This window comes from Paralichthys olivaceus, chromosome 13 (assembly GCF_024713975.1).
Source record: "Paralichthys olivaceus isolate ysfri-2021 chromosome 13, ASM2471397v2, whole genome shotgun sequence".
In the NCBI taxonomy this organism is placed as follows: Eukaryota; Metazoa; Chordata; class Actinopteri; order Pleuronectiformes; family Paralichthyidae; genus Paralichthys; species Paralichthys olivaceus.
Window position 1 is genome coordinate 7,553,327 of NC_091105.1, and position 15,228 is coordinate 7,568,554.

The 15,228-nt window shown below is 39.5% G+C and overlaps 2 protein-coding genes and 1 long non-coding RNA gene across 5 annotated transcripts; 2 read left to right on the forward strand and 1 right to left on the reverse strand.

Moving 5' to 3' along the window:
- Nucleotides 1-788: 788 nt before the first annotated feature.
- On the reverse strand, nt 789-14,868 carry LOC109633359 (uncharacterized). Of its 2 annotated transcripts, none has more exons than XR_011245873.1 (5): nt 14,716-14,868; nt 5,957-6,028; nt 5,661-5,791; nt 1,635-1,775; nt 789-1,273 (listed from the first exon to the last, which is right to left on the reverse strand). It is a non-coding gene; the product is annotated as an uncharacterized lncRNA (long non-coding RNA). The 2 variants fall into 2 exon arrangements; XR_002202989.2 differs by having other exon boundaries at nt 789-1,395.
- On the forward strand, nt 841-2,616 carry LOC138413515 (carcinoembryonic antigen-related cell adhesion molecule 1-like). Its single transcript, XM_069537331.1, has 5 exons — nt 841-959; nt 1,050-1,373; nt 1,562-1,834; nt 1,933-2,178; nt 2,281-2,616. The coding sequence occupies exons 1-5, from the start codon at nt 911-913 to the stop codon at nt 2,358-2,360; spliced, it is 972 nt and encodes a 323-aa protein (XP_069393432.1). The 5' UTR covers nt 841-910; the 3' UTR covers nt 2,361-2,616.
- On the forward strand, nt 5,043-12,175 carry LOC109633356 (carcinoembryonic antigen-related cell adhesion molecule 5-like). 2 transcript variants are annotated; one of them, XR_011245872.1, is made up of 14 exons: nt 5,043-5,208; nt 5,680-6,012; nt 6,496-6,777; nt 6,938-7,204; nt 7,439-7,717; nt 7,928-8,197; nt 8,621-8,899; nt 9,245-9,511; nt 10,019-10,303; nt 10,899-11,153; nt 11,235-11,355; nt 11,544-11,573; nt 11,679-11,762; nt 11,850-12,169. XR_011245872.1 is itself a non-coding variant. In XM_069537326.1 (14 exons), the coding sequence occupies exons 1-13, from the start codon at nt 5,163-5,165 to the stop codon at nt 11,750-11,752; spliced, it is 2,781 nt and encodes a 926-aa protein (XP_069393427.1). In that variant the 5' UTR covers nt 5,043-5,162; the 3' UTR covers nt 11,753-11,762; nt 11,850-12,175. The 2 variants fall into 2 exon arrangements, 1 of the variants encoding a protein (XP_069393427.1); XM_069537326.1 differs by having other exon boundaries at nt 11,551-11,573; nt 11,850-12,175.
- Nucleotides 14,869-15,228: the final 360 nt, after the last annotated feature.

The following is a 15,228-nucleotide window of genomic DNA, read 5'->3' on the forward strand; positions in this document are numbered from 1 at the left end:
CCAAAACTTTTCGACTCTGACTGTTGCACATCTCATAATGAATATGTGATGTTAAACTGTGCAGAATTGAGAAACATGCATGTGTATGAATGGGTAAAAGTGTGTGGTTCATTTATGTGCAGTGTTTGAAGAGATGTAGGTTTCTGCACAAACATCTCTTTGTTTGTTTCCTTCCTTTTTCCAAAGTTGGGTTAGTCTGGGATCTTTATCTTGGAATTAAAACCCAGGATTGTATCTGCAAACATACCACACATCAGCATCAGTTAAACACAGCAAATCCTCAACTAGTAAAGTTGAAATGCCAGAATAAATATCTTTAAAAAGGCTGAGCTTACAGTTTACACAGTCATGGATCAACGTGTGTGCACAGCACTGCTGGTAGGTAAAACTATTTTATATAAATAGTAAATAATACATATTTTATTCCATTTCACTTTAGTCTTATTTTAATAATCTGATTTTATTTTTGGTCTTGAAATTTTTAAATCTTGATCCAACCATGGAAAACCCAAAACAGTACTGTGTAAATGAACATTATTATTGTTTTATTATTACAAATATATTTCTTTGAGTGTGTTTGCATTTAGCTCAAAGAACGTCATACAGTCAAACTGAGAGAGCTGTAGTCTCTCGGTCTAAAACTTCTGACATTATGAGCTGATGAAAGATCGTTATCATAATATCTTATATTAAAAAATTAAAGTTGTGTTTTATTAGCTTATGTAAGTCTGTGTGGCAACAATAACCAAAGGTTAGTGTAGGTAATAATTAAACATGGAAGGCCTGTGGACATCTTGATGACAGTTCATTTATTACAGATATTCTCCAGGACAGTTGTTCCATTGTTGCACTAACACAGGAGCCAGAGGGTCACACAACATCAGAAGAGGACCAAACTGAGTAATACACCATGAAATACTCATTGCTCTGGTCAGCCATACTTGTGCTTCTCTCCTCAGGTAAGGAAGACATTGGGAATACTGATCAGATGTCTCATCAGTAGAACTAAAAGCTGTGACATGTTGGTTGATACGTGCATGTTTCAGCAGGTGTCTGCCATGGAGCCGGTGTCATCACTGTTGACGTCCTTCGCGGGACAGCAGGGGGGAGCGTGACCTTCACGACATCTGTAAAACCGACCGCAGAGCCGTTCCTGGCACTGACCTGGAGCTTCAACGGCACCATCAATGTGATCACTTCGGCCGGTGTGGACATCGTGGGACAAGGCTACGAGAACCGGATTGAAGTGGATAAATCTACTGGATCTCTGGTGCTAAAAAATGTGACAGAGAAAGACGCAGGAGAATACGAGTTGATCATAATCCCAAATGGAGGAGAGCAGATTCAAGGAACTGCCCAGCTGGAAGTAGTGAGTAAGTGAGATGAATCCAACACCTGTTTAAAAGGTAAAATAATGCTTGTGTTTTATCCATGTGCTTGGAATGAGAAATCTGAAAAACAATAGTCGTGAATCTGCTTTAAGGACACTTGAAGTCATGCTGCCTGGTATGTGGAGTCTTACAGTCTCTTATTGTCATTTGATTTCTTTCTTTGTGTGCAGCCGAAATGTCAAAACCCACCATGGCCTGTCCGTCAGGGAACTTAATAGAGGGTAAAACCTCTGTGAAACTAACCTGTGATGCCGACGGCTTTGTGACCAGAGAGTGGATGAAAGATGGAAGACCTGTTGCTCCTGGAGGCAGATTCAGCTTTCACGAGGGCAACAGAGTGTTGTCTATCAGCCCAGTGAACAGGACGGATACTGGAGAGTTTCACTGTAAAGTCAGCAATAATATCAGTTTTGAAACAGCCAATTGCAGTCTCAAAGTCTTCTGTAAGTACTTTCATTTTTTCTTTATTAACATTTAACTGCTGAAGCCCGTTTTTCAGTCTTCTTAAAGTTCTCCTTCCTCCTCTTCCTCATCCGTGCAGATGGACCTGACAGGCCGATAATCGTTCAGACGCCAATCGGAGCAGAACTGGAGGAGAGTGTCACTCTGAGCTGCTCTGCTGACTCGCTGCCAAGGGCGACTTACTTCTGGAGATTCAGACACATGCTGATCTACGGGCCGTTGCACTACATCCACGAGATGGAAGAGAGGCACCTAGGGATGTACACATGCACCGCCCGTAACTCTGTCACCGGTCTGGAGGCCTCTGAGGTCCACATACTACGTGGTATTTGAGCTCTCTTTCTCTCTTTCACATGCCTTGCATCTCTTTGTGCTGATGTGTGTAAAGCGGAGAAGACAGAGTAATGTCTTTCTTTTTCTGATCCAGACTCATCCACTACCATCAGTGGGTCTATGTCCACAATGGTTTGCACTGTCCTGAGCTTGATGGGACTCATGTTGATCTAAAGGCTGCAGTTTGTCAGTGGAAATAGACCGAACAGTTGCATCTGTAGAATATTACTGCTCTGCTCCATCGCATTTCGCATGTGGATGTAATGTAAAATAATAAATGACAACTCAATAATCTTTTGTATTTTTTCCAGTTATTTTGTTATTCAAAACTGTGGCAGTCATCATTTGTTTTAATATATTTATTGATTAACAGTCACAATGTCTTTTTATTCTATAATCAAACAAATAAACGATCCCTTATTGCTTTAAATCCAGCTGTTGTCAAATCCAGTTTTTATAAATAAATCTTCACACTACTTGACTCACAGGTGTTTTGCAACAGAACTGACATAATTTGTTCTTGTATCATCTAACCATCATCAACATGATAAAGTGTTTCATGTTCTTTTACAGCAGCAGCCTGATAACATCTTATCATGTTTCCACTGTTGTAAACCTTTATTAAAACTGTTGTGTGCTTATAAACACTATCAGGCAACATCCCGTTCTGCTCTAACATTCCACGAGGACGCGCCCTTGAGCTGCTGTAGAGCATCAGCCAACATTTCTAGGAAATCTTTGACAGCAGAAATATTGACAGCAAACAGGAACTCAAACTAAATTTCAAAGAGAATCCCTGTTCACAAGAAGAGAATAGAAACTGGAATACTGATAAGCAGAGTATAATAGCAGTAGGTATTAATTTCAACCATTATCTATGCTGCTCAATATTCGAAGGTTTTTGTGGAGGAACCTTTGTTGAGATGTCCGGATGAAAACTGATTGGTTCAGAGTCAGCTGATTCATTATGTTGTTTTTGGTCACAGCTGGCAACTACATGTTCAGCTCAGTACCAAACATCAGACAAGAATAAGTTGAGGAGTATTTAACAGAGGTTACTAAATCCAAACCATATAATGAATACATCACATAAACCAAACATATAATAAACTCACTGTAAATTCCTTTCATGGTGATTTTTGACTAGTTATTGTTCTGCTGGTGAAAATAGTAGATATGTTTTTTTAGGGTCAGAACAGCAGTGTAATTTCCTGATGGACCTGTTTTCTTGATTTAAACCTAATACTTTCCTCATGCTTGAATCAAGTCATCCGAGGCAGCAACACCAGACTCCACTGTTGTAGTTTATATTTCTGTTATCTATGCAGCCATGCCACTGCCAGGTAAGTTACAAGAAGTGCAACTGAAAGCTCCTGAAAACTTTCTCCATCGCCGGTGCCACATGACCTTATCACTAGCAGTTAAAGTTAAGATCTCAATAAACAAATATCTTAATTATTATCTATTAATTGAGTTGATAAGAAAAAAACATAACTGTGTGGATGTGGTTTGATCAGAACTCTTTCCAGCAACATGAGCAAACAACCCAATGACTCTCATCAGGTTTTGATACTAACAAATGGAAAATAACCAGATTATGCAGGATATGAGAGTTTAAAGTAAATGTTGTTTTTTACATGGCAGAATGGATGGATGGTAGAATAGATGGATGGATGGATGAATGGATGCATATGATCTATATTCTCTCCCAGTGGGTTATTTACCCTACAGTGGTTTAAAGCCAATGCACATTTCAGAAAATAAACAAGATACAATTATACAAATACATAGACATGCATTAAGAGCCATTTATTTGAAATGACAATGAAATATGAAAACATTAAGAGACAGTTTTTCAGTTAAATTTGAATACCCTGCTCAGATATAGTTAGTTACAGCCAACAGCTCATGGGATGAATGAACTGAAGACTCTGTCAGATTTCTTCACCTCCTCCCTGATGGCAGGAAACAAAACTCTGGGTGAAGAGGGGGTTGAGTTTCCGCCAAAAGGGCCTTTGCCCCTTGAGTGGCTCTGACTTCACCAACGTGGCCAAGGTATTCAAGTCAGTGCCGATGGTGTTCTGGCAAAGTTCAACAATCTTCCCTAAAGCCTGTTCTTGATGCCCGAGGCTCTCAAACCAGCAGATCATTGAGAGAACATAACAATTTTCTCATAATCTCCCAAATTGTGCTGTGAGAAATGAATAATCGTCTTTCTGGATAAAAATGTTCATACTTTTCACTGATGAAAACCCACAAGATCAGCACATGATGTACAGCATGTGCTGTCATTACTTTATTACCAGAAAGAACACAGGATTATAAATTAATCAAACCAGTGTAATCAGCAATGTGGAGGCTGCAACACTCGGAGCAAACACTTTGTGGCATGTGAAAATGTCAGAGAACAGGAACTACCTGTTGCATTTCTAGTAATATGTGAGACTATAATTAATAAAATAAAAAGTTCAATGTTTTTAAGGCAACCAAAATTATAAATCAAAATACTGAGAGTACTTATTGATACTGCATATTGATACTAATATGGTGACACTAACATTATAATAAACAAAATATTTTGAGGCCCAAAGACAACCGGCTGCAGACACAGCTTTTTTCTACTCTAAAATCCATATTGAGAAAATAAAACAAGAATTATTACTTTTTTGCATCTGTTTTAAGTGATTTCATGAGCTGCTGTTATTTTGTGCTTTAATCAACAACGATTCCCAATGTCGGATTTTGTTGTTGATTGATGAAACCAGTTAGGTTTGTGTACAGATCTGATTCAAAACCCACCCAACCCACATTATTGGCAGAGCTGTATTGCTTATTGGTTTTCACTGCTGTCATTCGATCACAGAGTTCAGGGTTAATCACCACAAAAGAAGTGCACGGTTCCTCCTCCTCACAAACATGTATTAACAGCACCTCCTCTCAGAAAACACTGTCTATGTGCCGGAGGCTGTGATAGATATGGAGACATCTGTGATACTGCTGATCTTCCTGGGCGCCATCTCAGGTGAGCTTTTACCATTTCAGCATTTAAGAAGGTTTTATCTTTTGCTTGTGAGACATATAGAGAGCATAATAATAATGCTTCTTACATATTTTATTTCTTATAATCTTAAAGATAAAAAAAACACATAAGCATTCAGACCTGCTGCTTTTAAATTTTAGTTTGTTCTCAAACAAATTGATTTTGTATATAAATGTATCTTGATAACATGATATTGATCATGAAAACATGCAGGAGAACAGGGTTAGAGTTCTCATGTGTTTATGTAATCATATCTTGTTAGTATGAGATCTGAGATAAGCTTCAATAATCTTCGCTGTGTGTGTGTGTTTACATTTATTACAGATGAAGCGGTTGCACCTGACTTAGATTTTCTTGCACTTTTTCAAGTAGTTTACAAGTTCATGCTTTTACATATTACAAGTTATTAGAATTGTTTCAGTGACCCACCGTACCTGTATCTGTCTCCTCCAGGTATAATCCATGGAGCTGGCGTGCTACCAGACAGTCTGACTGCTATTGTCGGAGAGACGGTGACGTTCACCACAACCGTGCCTGCACCTGAGAAACCATTCGTGGTTGTAACCTGGAGTTTTGAGAAAAGCCAAGGTTCTAGTGTGAATATAATAACCTCAACTAACACAGATGCAATTGGACCAGCGTATACAGGCCGGGTGAAACTCCTCAGGTCTACTGGATCTCTGGAGCTTAGTAATGTGACTATTAACGACAGCGGCGAATACAAACTCACCATTATTCCATATGGTGACGCGCAGAAGAAAGGAAGCTGCCAACTGCTGTTAGATGGTAAGTTGATGCATCACTGTCACAATGAAGAACATAGAGACAACACTATAAACTCTAATAGCATTCAGAAGAGTGCAAACCTCCACTAATATGTGAGATTTCTTCTCCACCTATGGTGAAAACATAAAAACAAAACCCTATTGTGCAATGTCATGGGTCCTTCCATGACATTATATCATGAATATTGTAATTGCATATATGACAGGGAACAAGTAGGTAATAATAATAATCATAATACATTTGTATACATTTATAGGCACCTCAGCAGGCACAGATAAAAATGCATCAAAAAGATTAATAAAATGAATAGGGAGTAAATATGATGGCTGTGGGTATTATCCCATCCTGCAAATGTATAGAATCTTATTTTGTGATTGTACCCTGGACTGAATACAATACATTTCCATCAGTGGTTGTCCTGCTACAAATTCCCCCAATTATGATTCACTCATTCATGATTTTTGTTGTGTTTTTAATCCACAGTGCCGGTCTCCAGTGTAACAGTGACACCGAGCAGCAGCACAGACCTGGTGGAGTTCAACAGCTCCATCCGTCTGTCCTGCTCCGCCTCTGGATCCTCCCTCTCGTTCCTCTGGCTGAACGGCAGCTCTACAATCACAGCTGGCGACAGAGTCCATGTCACCCATGGAGGCTCCGTTCTCACTATAGTCAATGTGACCCGTTATGATCAGGGACCATTCAGGTGTCACGTGTCCAATTCTGTCAGTAACAGCTCCAGTGACCCAGTCAACCTCTCCGTCAGCTGTGAGTCTTGCTGCATGTTCGCTAAGACCCCAGAGCTGAAGTAAATTAGTGCAATATTTCAAAAGGAAGCAGCTCTGTCCAAAATTGTTTCATCATTAATACATTTTTCAATCATTTTCTACTATTTTGATTGGTGCACATTCATTCTTCTTCTCTGCAGATGGCCCAGAAAACCTCAATGTAACACTTAATCCGCCACAAGAATACCACGAGGCAGGGTCAAACATAAGCCTGTCCTGCTCAGCTGTCTCCAGACCCGCTGCCCTGTATCACTGGTTCCTGAATGGAGACAAACTGTCTGACACTGACCCGGAGCTCAGACTGATCAACGTCCAGGAGAGTCAGAGTGGAAACTACAGCTGTCAGGCCTTTAACAACAAAACTCAGAGATCTCAAACAGCTCACGGGACAGCTGTAACTGTACTGGGTGAGTTGGAATTAAGGTTTGTTTTACTGATGTGACACATTAAACAAGATGGTGTTTTAGTGTCAGCTGGTGGCAGGAGTGTTTCAAGGGACTTTGGGGGAGCCAGGTGAAAGGGAATCTATGTTTAACCAAACCAGCCCCCCAACACACACACACACACACACATACACACACATAGTCCTTGTTGTCATTATTTAAAATGTATAAAATGAGAATGTGTCTGTTCTCGCACAGTTCCAGTGTCTAATATAGAGGTGAACGCCAGCAGCACCGTCATGTTTGAGTTCAACAGCTCCGTCCGTCTGTCCTGCTCCTCCTCTGGATCCTCCCTCTCCTTCCTCTGGATGAACGGCAGCTCGGAGGTCACGGCCAGCGACAGAGTTCAGCTCACAGATGGAAACTCCTCTCTCCTCATATATAATGTGACCCGTTATGACCAGGGACCCTTCAGGTGTCGCGTGTTTAATCCTGTCAGTAATGGCACCACTGATCCAGTCAACCTCCTCATCATCTGTGAGTTACAAAGTGACATGTTCCTGATGTTCCTTCAAATATGTCTGAGTAACTTTTTTTTATTGTCCTGGTTATTTCTGCATTTGACTGATATAAAGCACAAGTTGCAAATCACATAAACCCTTTTCCTCAAGCCATTTGGAAGCCTCTTTGTTGTTACTTCCCTTGTTTTACTGGTGGCCATATCTTTTTTATGTTTTCTCGCCACAGTGGGCCCAGAAAACATTAATCTGACAGTATCTCCATCACAAGAATACCACAACGAGGGGTCGGACGTCGGCCTGACGTGCTCAGCTGTCTCCAGACCAGCAGCCCTGTATCACTGGCTCCTGAATGGAAACAGACTGCCTGATACTGGACCAGAGCTCAAATTGATCAACATCCATTTGAGTCAGAGTGGAAACTACAGCTGTCAGGCCTTTAACAACAAAACCATGAGAAGTCAAACATCTCAGCCTGTTGTTTTAACTGTACTGACATGTAAGTGGGAGTCAATACCTAAAATATAGCACTGAATTACTTTTGAAATGAGTCTTTAGAAACAGTTTAGATGTGTTGGCAGTTAATTGGTGCCCAACTTAAAATGCTGGAGTAAATACAACCGTAGAATGGCACTCAACAGGGCACATACTGTTCCACTGCCCAGGTTTAACAGTTCCCTTAAATTCAATCAACCTACACCAAATTTCACATACAACCTACCAAAAATCCAAAGGGCCTCTGATTACCCATTCCTCCAACAAGTTTTGTTGGTTGCTTGTGAATTCTCGCTTGAAACTATACTGTACTCTGTTGGCAGAGGTAATTCATTGTTGAAGCATTGTTTATAATGTGTCCCTGCTTCAGAAACGAAAAAGTGATTTGTGCTTTCTGTTTATCGAACATTTTTATCTCCTCTCCCAGCTAACGTCTCCGATGTGGTGATAACTCCCAACACCACAGACTTGATTGAGTTCAACAGCTCCATCCGTCTGTCCTGCTCCTCCTCTGGATCCTCCCTCTCTTTCCTCTGGCTCAACGGCAGCTCGGAGGTCACGGCCAGCGACAGAGTTCAGCTAACAGACGACGGCGCCGCTCTCACTATAGTGAACGTGTCCCGCTACGACCAGGGACCGTTCAGGTGTCACGTGTTCAACAGTTTCAGTAATTCCACAAGTGATCCGGTGAAACTCTCCATCAGCTGTGAGTTACTACCCTGAAGTACTCGCTCAGTCTTACGTTGCAGCATTTGCATTCAAATATCATTTAGAGCTTTAAATTTGCAGCTTGTCACATAATTATTGCATTCATCATGAAAAGGGTGGTTTTGCCGTGATTGCTTTTTATTGTCCTTCTTGCTGTTTCATTGTTGCAGTGCTTGGCTCGTACTGACGCTTGTATGAATGAAGCTTAATGATACAGTTCTGCGTTTGAACGACATAATGGCCTCTTCCCACTGAGCCCGGCTAAATGCTTTTTTTTCATCTTTCCTCAAATTACATTTATTTTATGGGTGATCGAACCGTTTTATGTCTTTTCTCTCCACAGTCGGCCCAGAAAATATTAATCTGAAGCTGTTTCCATCACAACAATACTATGAAGAAGGATCAGATTTAAAGCTGCTCTGCTCAGCTGTGTCCAGACCTGCAGCCACGTATTACTGGTTTCTGAATGGAGAGAGGCTGTCAGCCACTGGACCAGAGCTCCAACTGGTTAAGATTGAGCAGAGTCACAGTGGAAAATACAGCTGTCAGGCCTTTAACAGCAAAACTCTGAGATATAAATCATCTGACCCTGCAGTTGTGTCGATACTGGGCAAGTTATTTCAGCATCTTTTCCACTGGTCACCCACTAAGACCTGCTCACGTCTGCAAATAAGAAAAGATACAGTCCACATTCACTCCTTTTCACGCTTTATTTTAGCAGTCTAGACACCAACACTGTAATTCTGTCGTCACTACGTTACAATGCGCATTAACTCTCAAGCGTTGGCGTGTAAATAACCATGAACATTTGTACCCTATGCTGTAACTCTGGCAGAACAGTGAGTTTAGAGTTTCTTGCCCGCACACACATTTGATGTTTATACACATGTTAATAGAGTATGTACAGTAGAAAATTAAACATTTCATTTCTTAGTTTACTGCAAACCCTGTTTTTACTCTTTTAATGTGATTTTTTAATTTTTAATAAAGTTATCAAAACTAGTCATCTTATCTATCAACTATCCGCGACCACATGTTGAATAAACATTGCAGTGTTTCTTTCCTCTGCAGTGCCACTTTCTCAGTTAATGATTTTTGTTGTGACTTTAACCCACAGTGCCGGTCTCCAACATCACAGTAACACAGAGCAGCAGCAGCACAGATTTGTTGGAGTTCCACAGCTCGGCCAGTCTGTCCTGCTCCTCCTCTGGAACCTCCCTCTCCTTCCTCTGGCTGAACGGCAGCTCGGAGGTCACAGCCAGCGACAGAGTTCAGCTCACTGATGCAAACTCCACTCTCACTATTTTCAATGTGACCCGCTACGACCAGGGACCATTCAGGTGCAACGTGTCCAACGGCGTCACTAGTGAAATCAGCCAGTCAGTGAAACTTATCATCCAATGTGAGTTTTTGATTTTTAAGTTTAGTTTGGATGTGTTTTCTGTCCCAATTTTCATTAAGATCCATTCATTATTTTCAGAAATCACTGAAAATGTTTTAAAAAAAACATCCTATTCATCTAATCAAATTGAATGCTAGTGAAACCTTTTCTGGGACAGTCATGCTGTTTTTAAGCAAATCAACATCATTTTACCTACTGAGACCAAAAAATGAGATGGTTGCAGCCTTTCTCTAACTTAAAGAAGAGTTTCCATGTGATCCCTTCCCCATTTCAGAGCAGGATAGTGTTGAGCCCACACAGATTTAAATGCACAAACTGAATGAGTCTGCAAGGTTGGATGTTGGGCCAGGTTTAATTCATAACTTAACCATTAGAGTTAAGTTAAAATTTGATCTACATTTCCTAATGCACACAGTACTAACTGTTTTGGTAATGTCCACAAAGTCTGACTCTTATGACTCACAACCGAGTTTAAAACATACTATTATGTTAAATCTTTCAAAACAAGAATTGAGAACTAATCATAGAAGTATCAACAGAACCGAAGGCTTCAACAAAAACACCATGCGATCCGAGTGATCTGCTTGTGTTGCAGATGGACCTGACAACGTGAACATTGTTGGACCCACATCTACACACGCTGGAGTTATTACGATGCTCTACTGCTCCACTGTATCTGTTCCACCAGCAAAGTTCACCTGGCTGTTTCACGGAAAACCAACAGCTGTACAAGAGGCTGTGTACGTCATACAATCAAGCCAAATATCAGACGGTGGGACGTACACCTGCACGGCTGAGAATACTGTGACAGGGCAGAGTCAGACAGTGCACCACGATTTAACTGTCACCGGTATGTGAAAAGAAAAATGACGGACAACGAGACATTTTCAAGCTTTTGAATATTTTCTGAGTGAGTTTTGTTGTTTTTCAGATGTCACAGACTGTGACTGCTCAGCTGCTGCTGCTAAAGTTGCCATCTTAACAGCTGGGTGTTCTCTCATAATTATGGTTATGAGCGGAATAATCGTGTTCTGTCTGGTGAAGAGGAGAAGGTAAGCACAAGACAGGTTCAGTCCCAAATATCAATCCCATAAGAAATACACAAGGTGACATGAATGTTCTTAAATATCTAGTTTATATATAATTTTCTAAATAACTCTAAACATTAATTACTGAGCATTGAATGTTCCTATTGCCTTTACTGCTAATATTAAATAATAACTGTCTTTATTTTTGTGAGTCAACAGCAATTATCCAGCACACCAAAAACGTAAGTTCTTGTCTTATCTAAACAGTGACAGCATAAAGATTTATATCTGAATCCGGAAAATTGATCTAATGAAGTGTACGATAAACCTCTGTTTTAACCCTTTAGATAAATTAAGTATGAAGGTGAAGCATTCAGACGTGTACAAGATCACAGGAACAATGAAAGAAAGCAATTCATAGTCCTTCAACGGTGAGTTTAAGATCTTTTATTGTCGACATACTGTTGATTGAAACACTCCTCGTTCTAATCATCTGCAAACTTTCTCTCCTTCCGCAGAATTTAAATCTGAAAACAGCTGATGATTTCTACAAGTTTCTTTATCAACAATGTTAAAGAAAAACTCAGTGTTATTTAATTCCTTTTTAAAAATTATTTATTTATTGAACCCAACCATTTTCCGCCTCCTTCACTTTACTTAGTTGAATTATAATTGGGATAACTTCCATGTGACTTGATGATTAATGATGGTTTGAATGAATGTAATCAAAGTCAAAGCTGTAAATAATTTCAATAATAATTGTTTCAAGGGATTTCAAAATAAAAAGGACATTTCTTTTATATGATATGTATATAAGTATATATTCAATAAACATTTTAAAAATAGACCATGGATACTCAGTATCTTCTGTATCACTAAGATGAGCAACTTATAACCATGAAAATGAGCCATCCACTGTGAGGCAACAGTGTTAATGCCCCCCTAAAAACATCACAACTCCATTAAATACACAGGGTTAGGGTCATTACCTTTTCAGGTGAGACAAACCACTGTTTCCCTTCAGCACAACACAAGTCATCTCAAGCACATCTGTCGAGTCAGGTGGAGAAGTCACTGCACCATCAGCCCCGTTAATTAATAATTTGTAATGGACTTCACAGAACATTGTCTCAGAGTTCATATTTTATGTCTGTGATAAATATTTTATGCCACCTGCATAAAGATAAATGAACGTTGTCAGGTATTTATTGCGGACAGTATCAAGTTATGAATTTGACCTTCAAACAGATGTGTATGGTGCAGTTTTGGCAGAACCCGACAGTTAGACGTGTAGTAGTTACTCTGACCTGCAGCGATGTGAGATGTTATCATCTGCATTATTATCATTTGGCCATTACTCATACACAGTTAAACGACTCATACACAAGGTCTGTCAGAGCAGGACAAGGACAAGGATCAATTCAGGTCATCTTCTCTTGGTGAATTTAAAAAATGGTTAATTAACAATTAACACAATCACAGGTACAATTAATGAAAGCACATAATCCTCCACCAACGGTGAATGTAAGAGTTTTTATTTTCAAACTTTTCTTCCTGCAGCAGAATTAAAATGTGAAGCACAAAGAAGAAGATGTTGTAAATACTATTTTGTTGACATGCTCAGCTGGTTCCTTACGGCTAAATGTATTAACATTTTGTTCACTCTTAACTTTATGCATCTTGGTTATTTTACCAGCAGTTAAACTACTGCACACCTTTTATCTCTTCAGACACATTTCCATGTTCACTGAACAAAGAAAAATAATTCGATTCAAACACTTAACAACGTCCATCTTGTCTCATTCACTTTTCCAGTTACCTTGTGGTCATATTTGCATCACAAACGCACACTCATAGACACTGTATTGTATAGAACATATTCAACATGTACAATAACACACAGAGTCAGCCTTCTCATACAAATATTCAAAATAAAGGTCACATTCTAGCGCTAGCATGTTTGCTCACAGCGTGCACGTCACCGCCATTCCCGCTCCTCTCAGTGAGCACTCGCTCCTGTCAGCACAAAACAAACTCCTCCACTGCTCATCTCACTCTCAAACACCGACTGCAGTTGTCTCTAGCATCAACTGACACACAAACATGCTCACTTGTTTTTTTTTATTTTTACTTATTACCAACCTGAAATACAAGAGAGAATAATGAGACACGGACACGTTGAGTTCTAGCAGACTAGCAGTCCCTTGGACCAGCCATGCTCTCACACTGCCCCCTACCAACCGAGAGTTGCCGCAATAACTCATTCATCTTGGTTTGAAATGACTTTACTTTCCAAAAAAATAATACAAAAGACAATGATTCTAAAATGTGAAAGTTTTTTAAATAACTACTCACAGTAGATTTCAATAAAATATGACATAAATGTGATCACACTTTTGTGGGCATCACAGGTGACACAGATATTTCACCTCACTCTTGTTCATGGTGACCCCCACTGTCTGTACGTCAAGTTTCAGAAGGTTTTACTGGAGAAGGTCTGACAATTTATAGTCGCGTATATTTAGTGTAAGTACCAGTACAGAGCAAAATGAAACTTCTATTTAGAGTATTGGTATGAAATCTGTGTGTGACTTAAATACTTTGGTTTGGTTCATGTCAGCCTGCAGGTGATTCTACTACGTCAACACTGACGTCTCTCTGAGATATAAATCTGTGCCTTTCTCAGCTGTAAAATATTAACCCTTTTAACAGGTACGAGACGTTCTAAATGAAAATTATTTCAACAAAAATGAAGACTTCTTTTTTTTCTTGTAGATAAAATTCTTCTTTCAAAGTTGAGCTAGTACATTTCATTGAGGTTCTTCTGGTCAGAAAAAAACAAGACATCTCCAGATTAAATATTAGAAAATAAATTGTATCACATAACATTAGACAACAAACATAAAATACACATTTTTCTTTAGATCAATTTAAAACTCTTGTGAGTTAATGATTTGCAAATAACAAACCCGAACACTGGTGACGCACACACGATGGCTTCGTCACTATATTGAAAGAGGGGGTTTGGTTTTGAATGTAAACTGTGTCTGTCTCCTTCATTTACGTTACAGTGGCTTTACAATGGGTTACAGTGATTTATAGACTTGGAAAATAGCCCGAGAATCCATTCAGAGCTCATAAAAACTTACAGAGATGGAGCATGACTCCACATGTGGAGAATGCATTTGGTTTCACAATCAAACTTCAGTTTCAGTATATTTACTTCTTCTCTTGAATAAAACAGAAAATCCATGTAACTGTGCACAATCAAAAATAGAAAACAAACCTGATTAATACTCGTAATCAATGTGAGTCAACTCAGTAACTTAAATTACTTCACCAACACATTTACAAATTAAATCAGTGTCTTTTCTTTTTCCATACCAGTAGTGTCTTTGGTTGAGCAGCCAGGTGAAGGCTGTCTTCTGCTTTGTCTTCCTGCTGAGACGCCAAATGTCCCCACATGTCTTTTCACTTTTCTTAATGATCCGGTGATTTGTTGTTGTTTATTTCCTTCTCCTCAGCGGTGCGCCGATGAAATAGCTCCGCCAGGAACCGCAACCAAAAGTGAAACTTAAGTTCCAGGCGGCTCCTTTGCGCTCATAGACTGTGTTTGTGTTAATCTGGTTTAAAGATGATGTTTGATTCGTATTTCCGTCTCCTGCTTTGAGTTTTAACTCAACAGTTCAGTTTGACTCAAAGATGAACTGAATACATTTTGCTGGTCAAAGGTTAGAGGTCAAAGGTCACGGTGGCTTCAGGAGTCTGTAGACTGAAACTGCAAGAGTTGGTGGAGGCATGCAGGACAGTGTTTTATATTCATTCTAATAAAATACTTTGTAATCTATCACATTCACGTTTAAAAACTGTCCAAATGGCAAAGATCATAACTGAGTG

Excerpts from the sequence above, each read along its gene's own strand:
- LOC109633356 (XM_069537326.1), top strand. The coding sequence starts at position 5,163 with ATGGAGACATCTGTGATACTGCTGATCTTCCTGGGCGCCATCTCAG. Across the intron at positions 6,778-6,937 it reads AGTCAACCTCTCCGTCAGCT|ATGGCCCAGAAAACCTCAAT; the intron begins GTGAGTCTTGCT and ends TCTTCTCTGCAG. Across the intron at positions 10,304-10,898 it reads AGTGAAACTTATCATCCAAT|ATGGACCTGACAACGTGAAC; the intron begins GTGAGTTTTTGA and ends CTTGTGTTGCAG.
- LOC138413515 (XM_069537331.1), top strand. The coding sequence starts at position 911 with ATGAAATACTCATTGCTCTGGTCAGCCATACTTGTGCTTCTCTCCTCA. Across the intron at positions 1,374-1,561 it reads TGCCCAGCTGGAAGTAGTGA|CCGAAATGTCAAAACCCACC; the intron begins GTAAGTGAGATG and ends CTTTGTGTGCAG. Across the intron at positions 1,835-1,932 it reads TTGCAGTCTCAAAGTCTTCT|ATGGACCTGACAGGCCGATA; the intron begins GTAAGTACTTTC and ends TCATCCGTGCAG.